The sequence below is a fragment of the Oncorhynchus mykiss genome, chromosome 25, assembly GCF_057628025.1.
Source record: "Oncorhynchus mykiss isolate SJ-2025 chromosome 25, ASM5762802v1, whole genome shotgun sequence".
Lineage (NCBI taxonomy): Eukaryota > Metazoa > Chordata > Actinopteri > Salmoniformes > Salmonidae > Oncorhynchus > Oncorhynchus mykiss.
Window position 1 is genome coordinate 24486250 of NC_143046.1, and position 23751 is coordinate 24510000.

The 23751-nt window shown below is 42.8% G+C and overlaps 1 protein-coding gene across 6 annotated transcripts; it reads right to left on the reverse strand.

Annotated features, from left to right (window-relative positions):
• Positions 1-122: 122 nt before the first annotated feature.
• Positions 123-17501, reverse strand: LOC110504810 (dual specificity protein kinase CLK4). Of its 6 annotated transcripts, none has more exons than XM_036969810.2 (12): positions 17326-17501; positions 16618-16772; positions 15259-15505; positions 14463-14562; positions 14021-14087; positions 4669-4785; positions 4167-4333; positions 3712-3806; positions 3450-3579; positions 2074-2156; positions 1205-1375; positions 123-1013 (listed from the first exon to the last, which is right to left on the reverse strand). In XM_036969810.2, exons 2-12 carry the CDS (start codon positions 16770-16772, stop codon positions 864-866), a joined length of 1482 nt encoding a protein of 493 aa, XP_036825705.2. In that variant the 5' UTR covers positions 17326-17501; the 3' UTR covers positions 123-863. The 6 variants fall into 6 exon arrangements, with proteins under 6 accessions (XP_036825705.2, XP_036825706.2, XP_090075562.1 ...); XM_036969811.2 differs by having other exon boundaries at positions 17222-17490; XM_090219436.1 differs by having other exon boundaries at positions 17408-17488.
• Positions 17502-23751: the final 6250 nt, after the last annotated feature.

Sequence of the window (23751 nt, forward strand, 5' to 3'; positions counted from 1 at the left end):
TCCTGAGCTTCTTGGTGGGGCTGGAGGGGCTTATTGATTAGAGGTGTTAAAAAAAATGAGGGCCATGAAATCAGATGTGAAAAAGGGGTCCTTGGGGGGGAAAGGTTGTGAACTACACACACTGCTGTGCACAGGGTACTTTATTTTTACATATACGTTCATACTCCAGACGTTTTTATTGACAAATGCAAACACAGCGATATTCCAAAAGTTACAAATCCAGTCATACTGAAAAAAGGGACTTGGGGAAGAACTCAGGGCTGTCAGACAAAAATATCATCCAGTGAGTTACAACATTTGCTTTGATTAATCGCAAATTCTGAATTTGCTCAAATGAAAGTGAAATGTAAGATTTTTTATACAAAAACATTACAAGAATATTGACATCTTGATTTTGCCTAACGGTTAGCAGAATTAGGTCAAATGAAAAAGCACACTTTCTTTAACCTCAATGTCAACTAGTTTTTAGCTGAATAGGTTATGTATTTGGGATGTTTTCAGTGTCTTTGGAAAGCATTTAGACAATGCGATAAATCGCAATTAAAAAAACAGCGTTAACTGGAGCTAACTGATTAAGTCTGACAGCCCATAGAATAACGCACCAGCTTCATCAGTGAACCTGGTTGCTACAACGATACAACTCGCAATACATTAACACTAACTAGCATGACAGCAATGGACAAAAAGCCACGTGGGCGGACTGATACAGCCAGAGGTAAACAATCTCTCCCGGAGAGTCAATGTAGGGCTATGGCGATCGTCAATCATCACAGTTGTCATGGTGATGGTCATGGCCACAACGGTTGTGATGATTGTCACGATGATAGGCAGGGTGAGGTTGGGGTCCACGCTGGGGTTAAAGGTCATTTCCTGGTGGCCTTGCGTAGGCAGGTGAAGAAGGGGTGTCTGAGAGCCTGGTCCAGGGAGAGGCGTTTAGCTGGGTCGTACTCCAGCATCTTCTGGATCAGGTCAAACAGCTGGTCGTGGTCCAAGCTCTGGACCATCATGTATTGCTGAGGGGACAGCGAGGGGATGGAAGAGGTGGAGGAGAGAGGGGAGGAGATGGTCAAATTTATTGATATCAATGACCACAACAACACGGTGATTCAGACGTCTTTATATCACAGGTATCTATAGGGTCAGTTCCATTAAATTAATTGAGGAAACAGAATAGGTTGACCATACTGCTGGAGGCCCTCCTTACCTTGAGTGGTTTGCAGTGTTTCCTCACGTATCTCCCAGAGGAGCTGAGGGCATCCCAGTCCAGCTGGTACCGATGGACATACCGCCGCTTCTTGGTTTTCTGCAGGAGATGTACCGGTATGGGGCCCAGGACCCTCTCCATCATAGCCAGGTGTTCTTTACTGTCGTGGGTCTGGAGGAGAGAACACAAGAGCCAAAGAGAGGAGTCTAACGTTACACCCAGGACACAGTGAGCCAGAGTTTTTTCTGGATGGTGGTGGGTGTGGTGGCACATTTGAAAGCTCTATTGGACGCAATAACAAAATGTTGCTGTTCTAAAACGAATTTCCTGCAATTCCACACGTTTGCCATGGTGCTGAGAGAACATTTGCGGTTTCAAAGCTAATTTCCAGTAAATCTACACATTTTTCCATGGCTTATGCCGTGTTCTTATGCTATCTGAGTGTCTTAAACCATATAACAAAATCAACGGGGGGCCCCATGCCATGACAAGAGCCCTGGAGGGATCATTTTTTACATTTTAGATTCTCGCTGACTGAGTAGCTTTTATTTAAGCAATTAATAGTTCTCAAATATGATCTTATTTTTAAAATATATATATTTTCCACATACATTATATCTGGTTTTAGTCGTTTAAAGTTTACACTGAAAATGTCTTTCCATACAAAGTATTATTTAAAAAAAAAAGTTTTTTACTGTATGGACTTAGGCGACCCTTAACACTTAGAAGGCCTGGCCAAACTTTTCTATGCAGGAAAACCCCTGTGATCTACCTATGCATAGAAAGAAGCTTGAACAGCTTGAGATGAATGCAAGATTCAGAAGGCATTATTAGTATGATGATACTGTGGATAGCCGACAGTCCCCCACCTGGAAGAGAGTTGATCCCAGGTAGTACTCTATGAGGATACAGCCCAGACTCCACACGTCACAGGCATGGTCCCAGCCCAGATCTACACAGAGAGAGAAGCATTACAGCCCAGACTCCACAGAGAGAGAAGCATTACAACTCAGACCACAGATCTACAGAGAGAGAGGCATTACAGCCCAGACTACACAGATCTACACAGAGAGAGAACCATTATAGCCCAGACTCCACAGATCTACACAGAGAGAGAACCATTACAGCCCAGACTCCACAGATCTACACAGAGAGAAGCATTACAACCCAGACTCCACAGAGAGAGAAGCATTATAACCCAGACTCCACAGATCTACACAGAGAGAGAACCATTATAGCCCAGACTCCACAGATCTACACAGAGGGAGAAGCATTACAACCCAGACTCCACAGATCTACACAGAGAGAGAACCATTACAGCCCAGACTCCACAGATCTACATAGAGAGAGAAGCATTACAGCCCAGACTCCACAGAGAGAGAAGCATTACAACCCAGACTCCACAGATCTACACAGAGAGAGAAGCATTACAGCCCAGACTCCACAGATCTACAGAGAGAGAAGCATTACAGCCCAGACTCCACAGATCTACAGAGAGAGAAGCACTACAACCCAGACTCCACAGAGAGAGAAGCATTACAGCCCAGACTCCACAGAGAGAGAAGCATTACAACCCAGACTCCACAGATCTACACAGAGAGAGAAGCATTACAACCCAGACTCCACAGATCTACACAGAGAGAGAAGCACTTACAACCCAGACTCCACAGAGAGAGAAGCATTACAACCCAGACTCCACAGATTTACACAGAGAGAGAAGCATTACAGCCCAGACTCCACAGATCTACACAGAGAGAGAAGCATTACAACCCAGACTCCACAGAGAGAGAAGCATTACAACCCAGACTCCACAGATCTACACAGAGAGAGAAGCATTACAACCCAGACTCCACAGATCTACACAGAGAGAGAAGCATTACAACCCAGACTCCACAGAGAGAGAAGCATTACAACCCAGACTCCACAGATCTACACAGAGAGAGAAGCATTACAACCCAGACTCCACAGTCTAGGTTTGATTAACGTCGCCGTCTGATGAAAACCCCGGAACTCTGTTATTCCTCATTTTCAGTTTTGTACATTTAATGAAATCAGTAACTCCCCTTAATGTACTCTAAACATTTCAGGACTCTAAGACCAAGAAAATGTATTACAAATGGCTTCTGAAGTTTTATAATTGTTTCTGTTTTGAAGATTAAGTTTTCATCAGACAACAACGATAAGCAGCATTATCACGTAACATCAGTAATATCATGAATTAGCATTGAGGAAGTATGTGTCTTACCCAGAATGACCTCTGGAGCGCGGTAGTGACGTGTGGACACTACGGAGGTGTGGTGGTTGTGTTCATATGTGGCGTTGCCAAAATCAACCACCTTCACGTCCGGGTTCTTCAACGTCCTCTCGTCACGCTTCTGTAGGGCAGATATGAGTCAGACAGTACACAAATTCAAATAGGGGTGACAACCAAATCAGTCAACTTCACAGTTCATTCACGGTGAGTGTTTTGTCAGCACAGATCAATGTGGCAGATAACAGACTCGTACCATTTTGGCGTTGTACTTGATGTCGTACTCCGAGTCCACAAACAGAATGTTCTCGGGCTTCAGGTCAGTGTGTGTCAGCTTGTTCTTATGCAGGACTGAAACAAACAGCAACCACGGAGAACATCGTCAACACAGACAGGAGAGTAGACAACCCTTTGTTCTATTACACCATTTGTACAATGGTACAACACAATACTCTGAAGTCACCACTATAACCCAACAGCTTTTCATTTACAGTGCATGTCTCCCAAACAGTGACGTATCCCCCCAAAATTAAATACTTAGTAGTGCACTATATTGAGAATAGGGTTCCATTTGGGAAACACACAATAACCTTTAAGTTGAGACATGTAGCATTGCTCTTATCCAGTATGGGTGGTGCTTACTACCACAGAAATCCAATAAAATGACTATTCCAGCATGTTATAAAGTGTAATTCTCTGGTAACTACTCACATCGTACGGCTCGGATGATCTGGTAGGCCATGATCCTGATGTGTTCTACCGGGAACGGCTGGAAGTTGTTCTCCTTCAGGTAGTCATAGGTACTGAGCCCCAGCAGCTCAAACGATATACACACATGACCGTGGTGGTCGAACCAGTCTAGCATCCTCACACATCCACTGAGACGGCAGGATGGAGTGAGGCAAGAGACAGAGAGAGGGAGAGGGGGGAGGAAAGAAAGAGGGATTTACATTTCAGTAATTTAGCAGAATCTTATTCAGAGCCAATCACAGTTAGTGGATTATGTAGCTAGGCAAGACAAACAATGGTGTCTGATTCTGATGACACACCGATCATTAAAGTGGGATATTTAAGTTACAATCCATAATTAAAGTGTACGCCTGGCAGATAACCAACTACTTGTATGAGAGACTGCACATCATCCTCGTAATGGAAAGTCTACATGATTTCTGCTTATGTATGGGGCTTGTTCTAATAACATGTCGTGACTTACTATCTCCGGTCACAGTCCAGAGAGTTCATCTGCTCCAGCACCTCCACCTCAGCCATGGCTGCTTCGCGGTACCGGTCAATGTTTTTAATGATCTTCAGTGCCACGCGAGAACCAATTCTGAAATCACAGACGAGACACATATCTAACTGTGAGAGAGATTGAGGCTTTCAGATTAGAACGATAGAAAGAGATAAACAGAGAGATTAAGTTTGAGAGCACACTGTGGGTATACAATAGATAGCCCTATTTGGTAAAAGACCAAGTCCATATTATGGCAAGAACAGCTCAAATGAGCAAAGCGAAACGACAGTCCATCATTACTTTAAGACATGAAGGTCAGTCAATCCAGAAAATGTCAAGAACTTTGAACATTTCTTCAAGTGCATTCGCACAAACCATCAAGTGCTATTATGAAACTGGCTCTCATGAGGACAGCTACAGGAAAGGAAGACCCAGAGTTACCTCTAGGGCAGAGGATAGGTTCATTAGAGTTACCAGCGTCAAACTGCAGCCCAAATAAATGCTTCACAGAGTTCAAGTAACAGACACATCTCAACACCAACTGTTCAGAGGAGACTGGGTGAATCAGGCCTTCATGGTCAAATTGCTGCAAAGAAACTACAACTAAAGGACACCAATAATAATAAGAAGAACACAAGCAATGGACATTGGACAGATTTCCATCGGTCTTTTGGACTGATGAGTCCAAATTTGAGATTTTTGGTCCCAACCGCCATGTCTTTGTGAGACGCAGTGTAGATGAATGGATGATCTCCGCAAGTGTAACAGTATAACTTTAGACCGTCCCCTCGCCCATACCCGGGCACGAACCAGGGACCCTCTGCACACATCAACAACAGTCACACTCGAAGCATCGTTACCCATCGCCGTCACTGATTGAAACGCTATTTAGCGCGCACCGCTAACTAAGCTAGCCGTTTCACATCCGTTACACTCACCCCCCCTTTGACCTCCTCCTTTTCTGCAGCAACCAGTGATCCGGGTCAACAGCATCAATGTAACAGTATAGCTTTAGACCGTCCCCTCGCCCATACCCGGGCGCGAACCAGGGACACTCTGCACACATTAACAACAGTCACCCCTTGAAGCAGCAAGGGGAACTACTACTTCGAGGTCTCAGAGCAAGTGACGTCACTGATTGAAACGCTATTTAGCTAACTAAGCTAGCCGTTTCACAAGTGTGGTTCCCACCGTGAACCATCTACTTCCGGCGCCGACAGAGATGGCCGCCTCGCTTCACGTTCCTAGGAAACTATGCAGTATTTTGTTTTTTTAAGTGTTATTTATTACATTGGTACCCCAGGTAATCTTAGGTTTTATTACATACAGTCGGGAGGAACTACTGGATATAAGAGCAACGTCAACTCACCATCATTACGACCAGGAATACAACTTTCCCGAAGCGGATCCTGTGGTTTGCCCACCACCCAGGACAATGGATCGGATCCCAGCCGGCGAACCAAAACAACGACGCCGTAAAAGAGACAGACGAAGCGGTCTTCTGGTCAGGCTCTGTAGACGGGCACATCGCGCACCGCTCCCGAGCATACTACTCGCCAATGTCCAGTCTCTTGACAACAAGGTTGATGAAATCTGAGCAAGGGTAGCATTCCAGAAAGACATCAGAGACTAACGTACTTTGCTTCACGGAAACATGGCTCACACGAGACACGCTATGGGAGTCGGTACAGCCAGCTGGTTTCTTCACGCAACGCGCCGACAGAAACAAACATCTTTCTGGTAAGAAGAGGGGCGGGGGGGGGGGTATGCCTTATGATTAACGAGACGTGGTGTGATCATAACATACAGGAACTCAAGTCCTTCTGTTCACCTGACTTAGAATTCTTCACAATCAAATGTCGACCACATTATCTACCAAGAGAATTCTCTTCGATTATAATCACAGCCGCATATATATCCCCCCCCAAGCAGACACATCGATGGCCCTGAACAAACTTTATTTTACTCTATGTAACTGGTTGCATTCATTGTAGCTGGAGATTTTAACAAGGCTAATCTGAAAACAAGACTCCCTAAATTCTATCAGCATATTGATTGTGCTACCAGGGCTGGTAAAACCCTGGATCATTGTTATTCTAACTTCCGCGACGCATATAAGGCCCTCCCCCGCCCTCCTTTCGGAAAAGCTGACCACGACTCCATTTTGTTGCTTCCAGCCTATAGACAGAAACTAAAATAGGAAGCTCCCGCGCCCAGGTCTGTTCAACACTGGACCGACCAATCTAACTACACGCTTCAAGATTGCTTTGATCACGTGGATTGGGATATGTCTACAGGGTCTACAGTCAATCACGGATTACAAAAAGAAAACCAGCCCCGTCGCGGACCATGATGTCTTGCTCCCAGAAAGACTAAACAACTTTGCTCGCTTTAAGGACAATACAGTGCCACTGACACGGCCGCTACCAAAACCTGCGGACTCTCCTTCACTGCAGCCGACGTGAGTCAAACATTTAAACGTGTTAACCCTCGCAAGGCTGCAGGCCCAGACGGCATCCCCAGCCGCGTCCTCAGAGCATGCGCAGACGAGCTGGCTGGTGTGTTTACGGACATATTCAATCAAGCCTTATCCCAGTGTGCTGTTCCCACATGCTTCAAGAAGGCCACCATTGTTCCTGTTCCCAAGAAAGCTAAGGTAACTGAGCTAAATGACTACCGCCCCGTAGCACTCACTTCCGTCATCATGAAGTGCTTTGAGAGACTAGTCAAGGACCATATCACCTCCACCCGACCTGACACCCTAGACCCACTCCAATTTGCTTACCGCCCCAATAGGTCCACAGACAACGCAATCGCAACCACACTGCCCTAACCCATCTGGACAAGAGGAATACCTACGTGAGAATGCTGTTCATCGACTACAGCTCAGCATTTAACACCATAGTACCCTCCAAACTTGTCATCAAGCTTGAGACCCTGGGTCTCGACCCCGCCCTGTGCAACTGGGTACTGGACTTCCTGACGGGCCGCCTCCAGGTGGTGAGGGTAGGTAACAACATCTCCACCCCGCTGATCCTCAACACTGGGACCCCACAAGGGTGTGTTCTTAGCCCTCTCCTGTACTCCCTGTTCACCCACGACAGCGTGGCCTTGCACGCCTCCAACTCAATCATCAAGTTTGCAGACGTCCCTACAGTGGTAGGCTTGATTACCAACAACGACGAGACGGCCTACAGGGAGGAGGTGAGGGCCCTCGGAGTGTGGTGTCAGGGAAATAACCTCACACTCAACGTCAACAAAACAAAGGAGATGATCGTGGACTTCAGGAAACAGCAGAGGGAGCACCCCACTATCCACATCGACGGGACAGTAGTGGAGAGGGTAGTAAGTTAAGTTCCTCGGCGTAAACATCACGGATAAACTGAATTGGTCCACCCACACAGACAGAGTGTCGAAGAAGGCGCAGCAGCTTCTATCTCAAGGCCATCAGACTGTTAAACAGCCACCACTAACATTGAGTGGCTGCTGCCAAACATGTAAAAAATGTATCAGTAGCCACTTAATATAATGTTTACATACCCTACATTACTCATCTCATATGTATATACTGTACTCGATACCATCTATTGCATCTTGCCTATGCCATTCTGTACGATCACTCATTCATATATCTTTATGTACATATTCTTCATCCCTTAACACTTGTGTGTATATGGTAGCTGTTGTGAAATTGTTAGGTTAGATTACTCGTTGGTTATTACTGCATTGTCGGAACTAGAAGCACAAGCATTTCGCTACACTCACATTAACATCTGCTAACCACATGTAAGTGACAAATAAAATTTGATTTGAAGCATGGAGGTGGTGTGATGGCGCTTTGCTGGTGATTTATTTAGAATTCAAGGCACACTTAACCAGCATGGCTACCACAGTGTTCTGCAGCGATACGCCATCCCATCTGGTTTATGCTTAGTGGGATTATCATTTGTTTTTCAACAGGACAATGACCCAACACACCTCCAGACTGTGTTAGGGCTATTTGACCATGAAGGCGAGTGATGGAGTGCTGCATCAGGTGACCTGGCCTCCACAATCACCCGACCTCAAACCAATTGAGATGGCTTGGGATAAGTTGGACCGCAGAGTGAAGGAAAAGCAGCCAACAAGTGCTCAGCATATGTGGGAACTCCTTCAAGAATGTTGGAAAAGCATTCCAGGTGAAGCTGGTTGAGAGAATGTCAAGAGTGTGCAAAGCTGTCATCAAGGCAAAGGGTGGCGCACTTTGAATAATCTAAAATATATTTTGATTTGTTTAACACTTTTTTTTGGTTACTACACACATGTGAGTTATGTCATAGTTTTGATGTCTTCATTATTATTCTACAATATAGAAAATAGTACAAATAAAGAAAAACCCTTCAATGAGGTGTCCAAACTTTTGACTGGTACTATTTTCTATCAACGAATTGGCAAGGGCACTAAAACAGTCTGCAGCATCCTACTAGAATCTGAAGTCAAATGTACTGTTTGCTGATGATCTGGTGCTTCTGTCCCCAACCAAGGAGGGCCTACAGCAGCACATAGATCTTCTGCACAGATTATGTCAGACCTGAGCCCTGACAGTAAATCTCAGTAAGACAAAAATAATGGTGATCCAAAAAATGTCCAGTTGCCAGGACCAAAAATACAAAATCAACCTAGACACCATCGCCCTAGAGCACACAATAACCTCTACATATCTCGGCCTAAACATCAGCGCCACAGGTAACTTCCACAAAGCTGTGAACGATCTGAGAGACAAGGCAAGAAGAGCCTTCTATGCCATCAAAAGGAGCATAAAAATCGACATACCAATTAAGATCTGGCAAAAAAATAATTGAATCAGTTAGAGGTCGACCGATTCTGATTTTTCAACGCCGATACCGATTATTGGAGGATCAAAAAAAAAGCCGATACCGATTAATTGGCCGATTTTTACAACAATACTGAATGAACACTTATTTGAACTTAATATAATACATCAATAAAAATCTATTTAGCCTCAAATAAATAATGAAACATGTTCAATTTGGTTTAAATAATGCAAAAACATAGTGTTGGAGAAGAAAGTAAAAGTGCAACGTTTAAGTTCCTTGCTCAGAACATATGAAAGTTGGTGGTTCCTTTTAACATGAGACTTCAATATTCCAAGGTAAGAGGTTTTAGGTTGTAGTTAATATAGTATTTAAGGACTATTTCTCTCTATACCAGTTCTATTTCATATACCTATGACAATTGGATGTTCTTCTAGGCACTTTAGTGTTGCCTGTGTAACAGTATAGTTTCCGTCCCTCTCCTCGCTGCTACCTGGGCTCGAACCAGGAACACATCGATAACAGCCACCCTCGAAGCATTGTTACCCATCGCTCCACAAAATCCGCGGCCCTTGCAGAGCAAGGGGAACAACTACTCCAAGTCTCAGAGCGAGTGACGTTTGAAACGCTAATAGCCTGCACCCCACTAACTAGCTAGCCATTTCACATCGGTTACACCAGCCTAATCTCGGGAGTTGATAGGCTTGAAGTCATAAACAGCTCAAGGCTTGAAGTCATAAACAGCTCAATGCTTGAAGCATTGCGAAGAGCTGCTGGCAAAACTCACGAAAGTGCTGTTTGAATGAATGCTTACGAGCCTGCTGCTGCCTACCATCGCTCAGTCAGACTGCTCTATCAAATATCAAATCATAGACTTAATTGTAACATAATAACACACAGAAATATGAGCCTTTGGTCATTAATATGGTCAAATCCGGAAAACAAAACATTTATTATTTCAGTGAAATACGGAACCGTTCCGTATTTTATCAAACGGGTGGCATCCATAAGTCTAAATATTACTGTTACATTGTACAACCTTCAATGTTATGTCATAATTACGTAAAATTCTGGCAAATTAGTTTGCAACGAGCCAGGCGGCCCAAACTGTTGCATATACCCTGACATTGCGTGCAATGAACGCAAGAGAAGTGACACAATTTCACCTGGTTAATAAGGTATAGGGGGCAGCATTTTCACTTTTGGATAAATAGCGTGCCCAATTTCAACTTCCTGCTACTCATGCCAGGAATAAGATATGCATATTATTAGTAAATTGGGATAGAAAACACTCTGAAGTTTCTAAAACTGTTTGAATCATGTCTGTGAGTATAACAGAACTTATGTAGCAGGCAAAACCCCAAGGACTAACCGTTCAGAATGTATTTAGTTTTGGTCTCTGTCTGCTCACTGAGTTCTCATTGGCAAATTATATTTCTTAGGAACCTGTTTTATGTTCCTACCGCTTCCACTGGATGTCACCAGTCTTTGGAATTTGGTTGAGGTTATTCATTTGTGCAATGAAGAAGTAGGCCATCTAGGAACTAGGTAACACTGTTGAGAGAGCGCATGACGAGAAAAGTAGCGTTGGTTTGTTGTCTTCCTGTATTGAACACAGATACACCAGTCTAAAATTTGATTGATTATTAACGTTTAAAAATACCTAAAGTTGCATTACAAAAGTACTTTGAAATATTTTGGCAAAGTTTATAGGCAACTTTTGAAATATTTTGTAGTGACGTAGCGTTTTTTGGAAGCTGTTTTCTGGATCAAACGCGTCAAATAAATTTACATTTGGATATATATGGACAGAATTAATCGAACAAAAGGACCAATTGCGATGTTTATGGGACATATTGGAGTGCCAACAAAAGAAGCTCGTCAAAGGTAATGCATGTTTTACATTTTATTTCTGCGTTGTGTAGCGCCTGCAGGGTTGAAATATGCTACCCTCTTTGTTTACTATTGTGCTATCATCACATAATAGCTTCTTATGCTTTTGCCGAAAAGCCTTTAAAAAATCTGACATGTTGGCTGGATTCACAACGAGTGTAGCTTTAATTGAGTATCTTACATGTGTGATTTAATGAAATTTAGATTTTTATATCATTTTAAAAAATTTGCCGCGCTGCATTTTCCCTGTTTTTTGCCCAACCATCCCCTATACCATAAGAAGTTAATATAGGCTAACCTGGATTTGTTTTAGCTAAATATGCAGGTTTAAAAATATATACTTCTGTGTATTGACTTTAAGAAAGGCATTGATGTTTATGGTTAGGTACAGTCGTGCAATGATTGTGCTTTTTTGCAAATGCGCTTTTGTTAAATCATCCCCCGTTTGGCAAAGTTGGCTGTGTATGTTAGAAAGAAATAGTCTTTACACAGTTCACAACGAGCGAGGCGGCCCAAACTGCTGCATATACCCTGACTCTGTTGCAAGAGAAGTGATACAATTTACCTAGTTAAAAGAAATTCATGTTAGCAGGCAATATTAACTAAATATGCAGGTTTAAAAATATATACTTGTGTATTGATTTTAGGAAAGGCATTGATGTTTATGGTTAGGTACAGGTTGGAGCAACGACAGTCCTTTATCGGGAATGCGCACCGCATCGATTATATGCAATGCAGGACACGCTAGATAAACTAGTAATATCATCAACCATGTGTAGTTAACTAGTGATTATGATTGACTGTTTTTTTGTAAGATACGTTTAATGCTAGCTAGCAACTTACATTGGCGTCTTACTGCATTCGCGTAACAGGCAGGCTCCTTGTGGAGTGACAATGAGAGGCAGGTGGTTAGAGCGTTGGACTAGTTAACTGTAAGGTTGCAAGATCGAATCCCCGAGCTGACAAGGTAAAAATCTGTCGTTCTGACCCTGAACAAGGCAGTTAACCCACTGTTCCTAGGCCATCATTGAAAATAAGAATGTGTTCTTAACTGACTTGCCTAGTTAAATAAAAGGTGTAATTTTTTTTTTTTTTTTTTTTTTTTTTTTTTTAATCGGCCAAATCGGTGTCCAAAAATACCGATTTCTGATTGTTACGAAAACCTGAAATCGGCCCCAATTAATCGGCCATTCCGATTAATCAGTCGACCTCTAGAATCAGTCATAGAACCCATTGCCCTTTATGGTTGGTTGGTGAGTGGACCCCAGACCTCACAAGAAATTCACAAATTGGGACAAACACCAAATTGAAACAGAATTCAGCAAAAATATCCTCAGTATACAACGTAAAACACCAAGTAATGCATGCAGAGAAGAATTACGCCAATAGCCGTTAACGATCAAAATCCAGGAAAGAGACGCTCAACTCTATGTAACAGTATAGCTTCCGTCCCTCTCCTCGCCCCAACCTGGGCTCAAACCAGGGACCCTCTGCACACATCAACAACAGCCACTCCCGAGGCATCGTTACCCATCGCGCCACAAAAGCCACGGCCCTTGCAGAGCGAGGGGAACAACCACTTTAAGGTCTCAGAGCAAGTGACATCACCGATTGAAACGCTATTAGCGCGCACCACCGCTAGCCATTTCACATCTGTTACATACATCTACAACCACATAAAAGGAAGTGATTCCCAAGCATTCCAAAACAAAGCTATCACCTACAGAAAGATGAAACTGGAGAAGAGTCCCCTAAGCAAGCAGGTCCTCTCATGACTTGGTTGGGTCTAATTGTGTTGCTGTCCTGGGGCTCTGTGGGTTCTGTTTGTGAACAGAGCCCCAGGACAGCAACACAATTAGACCCAACCAAATCATGAGAAAACAAAAAGATAATTACTTGACGCATTGGAAAGCAGTTACAAAAAAACAGAGCAAACTAGAGTGCTATTTGGCCCTGAACAGAGAGTACACAGTGGCAGAACACCTGACCACTGTAACTGACCCAAAATTAAGGAAAGCCTTGACTATGTAGACTCAGTGAGCATAGCCTTGCTATTGAGAAAGGCCACTGTAGGCCGACCTGGCTCTCAAGAGAAGACAGGCTATGTGCACACTGCCCATAAAATGGAGGTGGAAACTGAGCTGCTCTTTCTAACCTCCTGCCAAATGTATGACCAAACTAGAGACACATTCCTCTCAGATTACACTGACCCACAAAGAATTCAAAAACAAACAATTTTGATAAATTCCCATATCTATTGGGTGAAATACAACTTTGTGCAATGACAGCAGCAAGATTTGTGACCTGTTGCCACAAGAAAAGGGCAACCAGTGAAGAACAAACACCATTGTAAATACAACCCATATTTATGTTTATTTATTTTCCCTTTGTTCTTGAACTATTTCCACAGACATTTGAAATGTATATTATTTTGGAACTTTTGTTTGTGTAATGTTTACTGTTATTTTCTAAATTGTTTATTTTACTTTTGTTTATTATCCATTTCACTTGCTTTGGCAATGTAACATATGTTTCCCCATGCCAATAAAGCCGTTAAATTGAATTGAAAGGGGAGAGGGGTAGCATTGTCAGTGACATCCAGACTTTTCCAGTGAGCGACTTACTTAGAGTGATCGATGCATTCCACGACTTTCCCAAAGGCTCCTTCTCCTAGAGTTGACACAATCTCATCTACAGGGAATAAAGTGCATTAGTTAGAACCAGAGCAGTGATGACTGGCATCCACTACCATCACACCTGATCTGCCACATAATGTCTGCCTAGCTGCTTTGTTTGATATGGATTTAGCATTATACTGTCTAACTAGAACAGGACAGGGCTCCAAGCCAACAAAACATAATACACAGTACACACATCACACTAATAATGATGTTATGTAGCGAGGTGTAATAACTAATCCACATTTAACAATACAATGATAAACCCTACCCACTCAAATACAAGTGTCTACAATAGAATAGAATTTTGCAACAGTACACCATTTGAAAAAGCAACAACATAACAGATAGCTAGTTGACAGAGAGAGAAAAGTGATATATTCTATACATCTGGCTCTTAGCATGTCTCCCCTGTGATAGATCAGGTGACCCTCGTCATCATCCTCAACACTCCGGGATCTTTTCCTGCTCCTGCGATGATGGCTCCTCTGTTGTCCCATCACCACCACCATCATCAACCATCAACCACCATCACCGGCCCAGAGAGAACACCATCATCAGGCCAGGCCACCACAACGGGACGGAACGTGCCATTCATTCATTCAGCGGGCAGAGGGGGGGATCGGACGTGGGGGAGAGATTTCGGATGGATCGGCCCATTCAGAGTGGGTGGGTTGCGAACCAGGCAGCGCCAGCGGACCACAGCGGGAGCAGCACATTCAAATTCAGCCCCACCAGAGAAAGGCATAGGGGGCGTCACCACATAGTGGGTGTTACAGAAGAGAAACATGGCAACAACAAGGTTCATGTGAGAGACTTTCTCAAAGTAAGCGGTACAAAACATTATAAACCATCAGTCTAATAGGCTAATATGCATTTTTGTGTCTTTCAAGTTACAGTTTTGGTTATCTTCTGACTGTTAATGACTGATACATATAAAGTTTCCCTTTCCCTTGACTCTTCTTATTGAAGCCTTGTAAAGGTGTTTGTGCTTAGTCTGCTACAGTTATGCCTAGATGGTATTCAGTGAATTCTGGTACTAACATTGGATCCATAATCCTAACCCATCTGTTTTTCACTGTGGTACATATTGAGAAAGAGCGACAAAGAAAAGCTAACACCACTAATAACCATATAGGGAGTTGGTTGGAAAGGAGAGAAGACCGTGTAAGATGTTCTCATACCGAGTAAGAGGAGCGTTGATGAGAAGGGCTGCGTCTCCGCCCTCGGCGGCTACTACGGCCACTCTTGCCACTCCGCCCGGATGACTTGCTGTAGTGGTGCCACTCCTTGTCCTTCTCCCGATCTCTGTCCCTGGTGGCGGCGGCCCTGTTGTCCTCGTCGTAGCCCATCTCCAGGCTGGCTTCTCTGGCCCTCCTGTCCTTAGACTCTATCCTCTGCTGGTTCAGGCTGTGGTTCTCCAGGTAGTGCCTGAAAGGGAGAAACAACAAGACAGCTAAGTGACTGACTCCTTCTCCTGCCTACTTACCCACTGCTTGGTTCTAATGGCCGGGACCTACGTCCCCCCCGACACCCTATCCCAAGGGGCTTAATATATAACATTTTTAATTAGTAACAAGCTTATTTACAACTACAGAGTGTAACATCATCAGTCCAAGGTTCTTGGTGTGAGAGCCTAACATAGTGGAGCATAGTGTAAATTCCTAGTTTTGGGGGTAAACTGACGCAACAAACTGGCCAGGCAATATGTCTCAAGAGCTGTTAGTACATATCATATACCTTATAAATATGAGCAGCCAGCTTGAATGTATGTGTGCTCAAGCAAAGCACAACCCCCCCCCCCCCCCCCCCCCCCCTCTACCTCTCTCACACCAACACACACAAATCGAAAGCACAGGTGTCCGCTACGACAGTTGTTTTGGCTCAGTGAGGAATCTGTGAAGCTCTTTCAGCAGAGGAATGTGATCTGAGTCTCTGGACCTCCAGAGCCCCACAGAGTCAGAGAGAGTCATGATGGCACCCTGGTGGTGTCAGGTCTCTTCCAGGAAAAGGTCTGTGTTGCTGGGGGACTTATTATTAGAGCTTCCCTACCCATTCTGCCCTGGACACTTCCACCATAAACCTCCATCTCTCACAAAGCAAACTTAATGTGACGGACACAGAACACACGGTTTTACCTTCCAGCAATAAAATGTACAGTGATATATTGGCAAATGACAGTGACTTCCAATACTAAAGAGTTCCAACTTCGAAAATGAATTGTGACCACGTCTGTCAAGGGCAGGGAAAGAGGCAGATTCTCCTGAAATAAACCTTGGCCTAAAGTATGCTGTGAGATTAGATTTCACTCGTTATTTATAAGATGATGGCTTGTCCTCACCACATTAATATATGGCTGTGAAAACATTTGGCATGTGTATAGCTGCTGGATCCTACCAACCTGACAGAATGACCAGACAGAATAACAAGACAGATGTAAAAAGGAAGAGATCTAGGGGTTGGTTGTGGATGGGTGGGGCCTCTAATAGGTACGTGTGGTGGGGGGGGGGGGGGGGGGGGGGGGGGGATTGGGTCATATTTACCCTTCATGTGTTTTGAGGGGTTGTTGACGTCTTCGAGATTTATTCTCCCTTACACTGCTATTCGAATCATCTCGCTTCTGGCGCTTTCGGCTCTCCACCCAGCTGAACTCACTGAGCCAAACGCCAGGGGAACGAATTCGCTTTGCCTGTCGCATCTGCCACACAAGTGGTGAATGTTCACATGAATAGCTAAAACGAGCTAACGTCACATGGATAGCTGCAGTGCCAACAAACTGTAAAACATAATTCAAATCTACATATAGATAGCTAGTTAATCTTCTAGATGTCATGAAGTAAATTCAACCATAAACAAGTAAATAGGGTACAATATTTTCTAGCATTCGTTAACTTAACTAATCATGGTCAATTTATCCTCTACAGACACCGACTGGTGTATTTGTTCTAACATGCTAGCTACGTTAATTTACCTAACGTTAACTTGCTAGCTAAATAAACAACAATCCAAGTGAAACCTATCTAGCTGCTTGACTAACTTCTTCAGATAACGTCAGCAACATGCATCTGATAAATGTTAGCGTCAACGCCAACAATATTCAGAAAGTAATAACTAGCGATCTGTACATTGGCAAGCCAGCCTACTAACGTTAGCTTCCTGGTTCGTCGACGAAACGTGAAGGCTAGCAAGATAATGTTGAACAGATTATATGTTTACATTGTAGTATTACACATCAAATCATATGTCCTCACTTTATCTATCGACTGATGCACCCCAAACAACTAATAGGTTTTTAAAAAACTAAACAAAAAAAACCCGATGTTTTATCTGTACTTTTGTGTACGAACAAAGCTGCCTTCCAAAATGGCGAACTCTGCTGCTGCTCGAAGTTCTTGTCATAGATAGAACAATGAGACAGATGTTTCACAGGATGTATAAATGTGAAGCATCCGGTTGGCGTTTCCTAGCGCTACCAAATAAATTAGTAAGAGGAAGCCCAGTGAGCGGCAGTGGGAAAAGATGGATTATGGCCGACAGTCTGCTAATTTTCTCATCAATGAAACCTTTGATCTCGATTGATGTTTTCTGTTTCCAAAACATATGTCATCAATAAATACCGTGTTTAATGTAAACTGTTCTCTGTTAGTTTGTTTAAGTGAGGGGGAAGCAGTATAAAAAATGAATCATTACGCAAAGATAATTTCCAGCTTGATTATTAAATTGTTGAGCTGGAATCATGTGTTTGTTGTCAAAGATACTGATAATTATTACAATTATTAAGGAGATACAAAGATGAAACGATGTGCAGCAATACTGTGCAGAGCAAGAGAGGAAAATAATTTTTTCCAGTTTCCAAGGTATGTAATAAATAATGAGAAGATGCATTTGGAGTAATTATTGCATGGTGAGGCACACGTCGTTGGCTGTGTAATCAGATGATCACTGATAGATTAAACCAACTAGCTACCAATAGTGAAACAAAACTACAGCTGGGTTTAACATAGCTAGCATGAGGCAGCATGGCTAGCTAACGTTTGTTTACCAATGTGTCCAGCTATATTGCATATGAGACTATCCCAGGGTATGCTGTACAATCAATAGAAACAATCATTTGTAACACTGAGTCATTGCAAAGTAATTTATCGAGCTGTAGAACACCACTAAGTACCTCCTTAAATTATGGTAGATGTCTGTAAAACATTGTATAGGCAACTACTTATGTTCTGTTGCCCTCTGATAAGATTAGGTTAGAATACCATAAAATATATTATACTATAATTATTTGCATCTTCAGAAAATAGACAAAATTCAAAAAGGTTGTACCTTTATTAAATGCCTGTTAACATGATGAAAAATATAGAACATATCGAACCCATGAAAGTAGAGCATTTCATCACAACCTGACAGAACACACTGCGCATACATCCCCTCAATAGAAAAATGTTCCAAAAGACATACACCATGTGTAGCATTAGAGCATCGCTTCACAAGATCAATCAGGTTTAAGGACAGCAACTGAAAATGTTTCATAGGACAGGATAAGGTGTGGGTCTTTGTTCTGTTTCTTAGGACAGGATAAAGTGTGGATCTTTGTTTTAATGTTTCATATGACAGGGTAAAGTGTGGGTCTTTGTTCTAATGTTTCATAGGACAGGATAAAATGTGGGTCTTTGTTCTAATGTTTCATAGGACAGGATAAAGTGTGGGTCTTTGTTCTGTTTCATAGGACAGGATAAAGTGTGGATCTTTGTTCTAATGTTTCATATGACAGGATAAAGTGTGGGTCTTTGTTCTAATGTTTCATAGGACAGGATAAAATGTGGGTCTTTGTTCTGTTTCATAGGACAGGATAAAGTGTGGGTCTTTGTTCTGTTTCATAGGACAGGATAAAGTGTGGGTCTTTGTTTTAATGTTTCATAGGACAGGATAAAGTGTGGGTCTTTGTTCTGTTTCATAGGACAGGATAAAGTGTGGATCTTTGTTCTAATGTTTCATAGGACAGGATAACGTGTGGGTCTTTGTTCTGTTTCATAGGACAGGATAAAGTGTGGATCTTTGTTCTAATGTTTCATAGGACAGGATAAAGTGTGGGTCTTTGTTCTGTTTCATAGGACAGGGTAAAGTGTGGGTCTTTGTTCTAATGTTTCATAGGACAGGATAAAGTGTGGGTCTTTGTTCTGTTTCATAGGACAGGGTAAAGTGTGAGTCTTTGTTCTAATGTTTCATAGGACAGGATAAAGTGTGGGTCTTTGTTCTATAATATGTTCTTCATATTGGGGGTGTTGCTAATCAGGCACTGGTTGTTATGGAGGAATGAGTCAGTTTTGATTGAAGAGAAGGAGTCCATATACACAACTAACTATAGCAGGACAAGATCAGTAAGGTCCTCATTTGGGCACTGGTCACAGGAGTAGCAAGAAATACTGCCTTTTTGCTCACTTCTGGAGTTCACATCACAATCCCTTTACATACAGAGAGAAAAACCACATGGCTGCTGTTTAAATGAACTGTATAGTACTATTAAAAACATTTTGGGTGAATAACATGGATAGAGGACATAACCATAAACTATTATCTACAAACTACAATATACTACCACTACACTACTAAATGAACTATAAAACAGGAGAACTTAAGCATTGACCAACATCCAGCAGAAAGTAGATGTAACGATTTTCTGTATGTGAAGGAGAGTCGGACCAAAATGCAGCGTGTAGATTTCGATCCATGTTTTAATGAACAAACGTAAAACACGAATCAATACAAACACTACAAAAATAAAGGACGTAATGAACGTAACAAAAACCTAAACATCCTATCTGGTGAAAACACATAGACAGGAACAATCACCCACAAACACACAGTGAAACCCAGGCTACCTAAATATGGTTCCCAATCAGAGACAATGACGAACACCTGCCTCTGATTGAGAACCATATCAGGCCGAACATAGAACTAGACAAACTAGACATGTAACATAGAATGCCCACTCAGATCACACCCTGACCAACCACAACATAGAAATATACAAAGTAAACTATGGTCAGGGTGTGACAGTAGAGTAGAGGTGAGAAAGAGAACAGGAGTTAATGAGCGTAGACCCAACTCCAGCAGATGATGCCAAATGTAGTTATGGTGGTCTGCAGGAGGTTCAGGTTGACCGGAGGTGTCCTCAGACTCACAAGCATCTAAAGGACTATTTAAAACGTCAGTGTAGTGTGTCATTTATTATATATAAATATTTCAATTGAACCTTTATTTAATTAGGCAAGCCAGTTAAGAACAAATTCTTATTTATAATGACGGCCTACACCAGCCAAACCCGGATGACGCTGGGCCAATTGTGCGCCATCCTATTGGACTCCTAATCACGGCCGGTTGTGATACAGCCTGGAATCTAACCAGGGTGTCTGTAGTGAAGCCTCAAGCACTGAGATGCAGTGCCTTAGATCGCTGCGCCACTCGGGAGTAGAGGTATACGAGAACAAGGTTTGAGAACACAACCATACACTTTAAACTAAACACTGGCCTATACACAGACAATGGCTGGGGGTCCCAGAGAAAGAGGTTAAAAAACAACTGGTGTTGTAGATTCCTAGAAACTGCTGAGGTCTCTTCTGCAGCTGCAAGCTGCTCTTGCAGGTCTCAAGAGAGACGAGAGTCTGTCATATTTCCATAAAATGGAAAACACAGCCGGTAAATTACATTTTAATTTTTTTTTTATATCAAATGTGAGATTAAACCTTAAACACTTTTGCAACTACTATGGAGGAAGATATGGCTGAGAAACATCAGGCGTAGGGACATCAGTCTGCCGAAGTCCTTCGAGGACCAGAAGAAAGGGGGCTATGCTGTATGCGAGGAGCACATTGAAGAGTGTTTTATTCTGATTAAGGTACAGCTACATCGTTGTCAATAAATATACATTTCAGTCATATGATGCTTTTCTGGTAAAAATGTCTCTTTCAACAGGGTTCACGGGAGACACTGTCCTTCGAGGCAGTACCAACCAGAATAAATTGCAGGAATCCACCCCCTCATTCTGCAACAGATGCACGGCGTAGTAAAAAAAAGAAGTAGGCCAATTATAAAGTTCATAGCAATTAAAGATGCACCGTTATTTTTTACATCAATACAACAGGTTTAAATTCTTGAATTGTCTATTTTTGAAGGAGGGGACAGGGAACTTTAAAACATCTTTGTTCTTATGTTCTTCTTCTTCGGTGGGGGTTATCGGTGGTTGGCATCCAACGTTATGGTACATTACCGCCACCTACTGTGGAAATTCTTATTATACCCAGTGACACTTTTGCGGAGATGGGGAAACTCCATTGAAATCGTATTAACGCACATTGTGTACGTTGCACATGTGTCGTCAATGGACCGTGCGGTGCATTGTGGGCTATTTTGGGACGAGGAGAGCTCTCCTTCAAGGAGTGAATGGGAGGAAAGAAGAACATCAAGACAAAGCAGCTGCTTTACAAGTGGGATGCATTGTTGAGCACTGAATCCCGAGGGGTTTGTGTGCTGATTATACAGAGATTGTGACAGCTGGTTAAATGGCATCCCTTGAGAGGACAAGAACAAGATGTATGTCAGGAGAAGTGCAGTATTACCATAAGGAGACATATACTGGGACCTCCCGAGTGGCCTAGTATTTACAATGGTGTTTGTTCTTCACTGGTTGCCCTTTTCATGTGGCAACAGGTCACAAATCTTGCTGCTGTGATTGCACACTGTGGTATTCCATCAGTTCATTAAAGTTCATTAAAATTGTATTTGTTTTTGAATTCTTTGTGGGTCTGTGTAATCTGAGACAAATATGTGTCTCTAACATGGTCATACCTTTGGCAGGAGGTTGAAAAGTGCAGCTCAGTTTCCACCTCATTTTGTAGGCAGTGTGTACATAGCCTGATTTCTCTTGAGAGCCAGGTCTGCCTACGGCGACTTTTCTCAATAGCAAGGCTATGCTCACTGAGTACATAGTCAAGGATTTTCTTAATTTAGCGTCAGTCACAATGGTCAGGTATTCTGCCACTGTGTGCTCTCTGTTTAGGGCCAGATAGCTTTCCAATTTGCTCTGTTTTTTGGTTGATTCTTTCCAGTTTGTCAATTAGTTATTTTTTGCTTTCTCATAATTTGGTTGGGTCTAAATGGGTTTCTGTCCTGAGACTCTGTAGTATTTTTTGTGTTTGTGAACAGAGCCCCAGAACCAGCTGACTGAGGGGAGTCTTCTCTAGGTTCATCTCTCTGTAGGTGAGGGCTTTGTGGTGGAACGTGTGGGCATTGCTTTCTTTTAGGTGGTTGTAGAATTTACCAGCTATTTTCTGGATTTTTATAACTAGTGGGTATAGTCATAATTCTGCTCTGCATGCATTGTTTTGGGTCTTGCATTGTACACTAAGTATATGTTTGCAGAATTCTGTATGCAGAGTCTCTATTGGGTCTTTGTCCCATTTTGTGAATTCTTGGTTGGTGAGTGGACCCCAGACCTCACAGCCATAGAGGGTATTTTTTTCCAGATCCTAATTGGGATGTTGACTTTTAGGTTAATTTTGATTGCATAGAAGGCCCTTGTGGCCTTGTCTCTTAGATCGTTCGCAGCCTTGTGGAAGTTACCTGTGGTGTTGATGTTTAGGCCAAGGTAGGTGTAATTCTTTGTGTGCTCTAGACCAACAGTGTCTAGATACAATTTGGCCTGGATAACAGTCGGCGTTCCTAATCATCCCAAAGGTGTTTGATGGGGTTGGAGTCAGGGCTCTGTGCAGGCCAGTCAAGTTCTTCCACACTGATCTCGATCAAACCATTTCTTTATGGACCTCGCTGGACTCCAGCTGATGCATGGCATTGCACATGGTGATCTTAGGCTTGTGTGCGGCCCATTTCATGAAGCTCCTGATGAACAGTTATTGTGCTGACGTTGCTTCCAGGGGCAGTTTGGAACTTGGTAGTGAGTGTTGCAACCGAGGACAGACTATTGTTACATGCTACATGCTTCAGAACTCGGCAGTCCCATTCTGTGAGCTTGTGTGGCCTACCACTTAGCGGCTGAGCCGTTGTTGCTCCTAGGCATTTCCACTTCACAATGACAGCACTTACATTTGACCAGGGCAGCTCTAGCTGTGCAGACATTTGACGAACTGACATGTTGGAAAGGTGTCATACTATGATGGTGCCACATTGAAAGTCACTGAGTCAGGCCATTATACTACCAGTGTTTGTCAATGGAGATTGAATGGCTGTGTGCTCGATTTTCTACACCTGTCAGCAACGAGTGTAGCTGAAATACCCGAAACCACTAATTTGAAGGCGTGTCCACATACTTTTGTATATATAGTTTATCTGTGGCTGTCATCATTGTCCTGTGGCTATTGGCAGCACTGTTAGACTGTATTCACACTTATTGTCTCTTGGTATGGTCAACGTCCTTATTCTGCACATAGGAGGTGAGAAGAGCTGAAAACGACTTCCACTCCATAGCAACAGTGCAAACAACCAATGATTGAGAGGATCAGAGAAGAGCATAGATAAGCATTACTAAATGTTATGTTGTTTGTCATTTAGCCAAAAGATGATAATATACACTGCTCAAAAAAAATAAAGGGAACACTTAAACAACACAATGTAACTCCAAGTCAATCACACTTCTGTGAAATCAAACTGTCCACTTAGGAAGC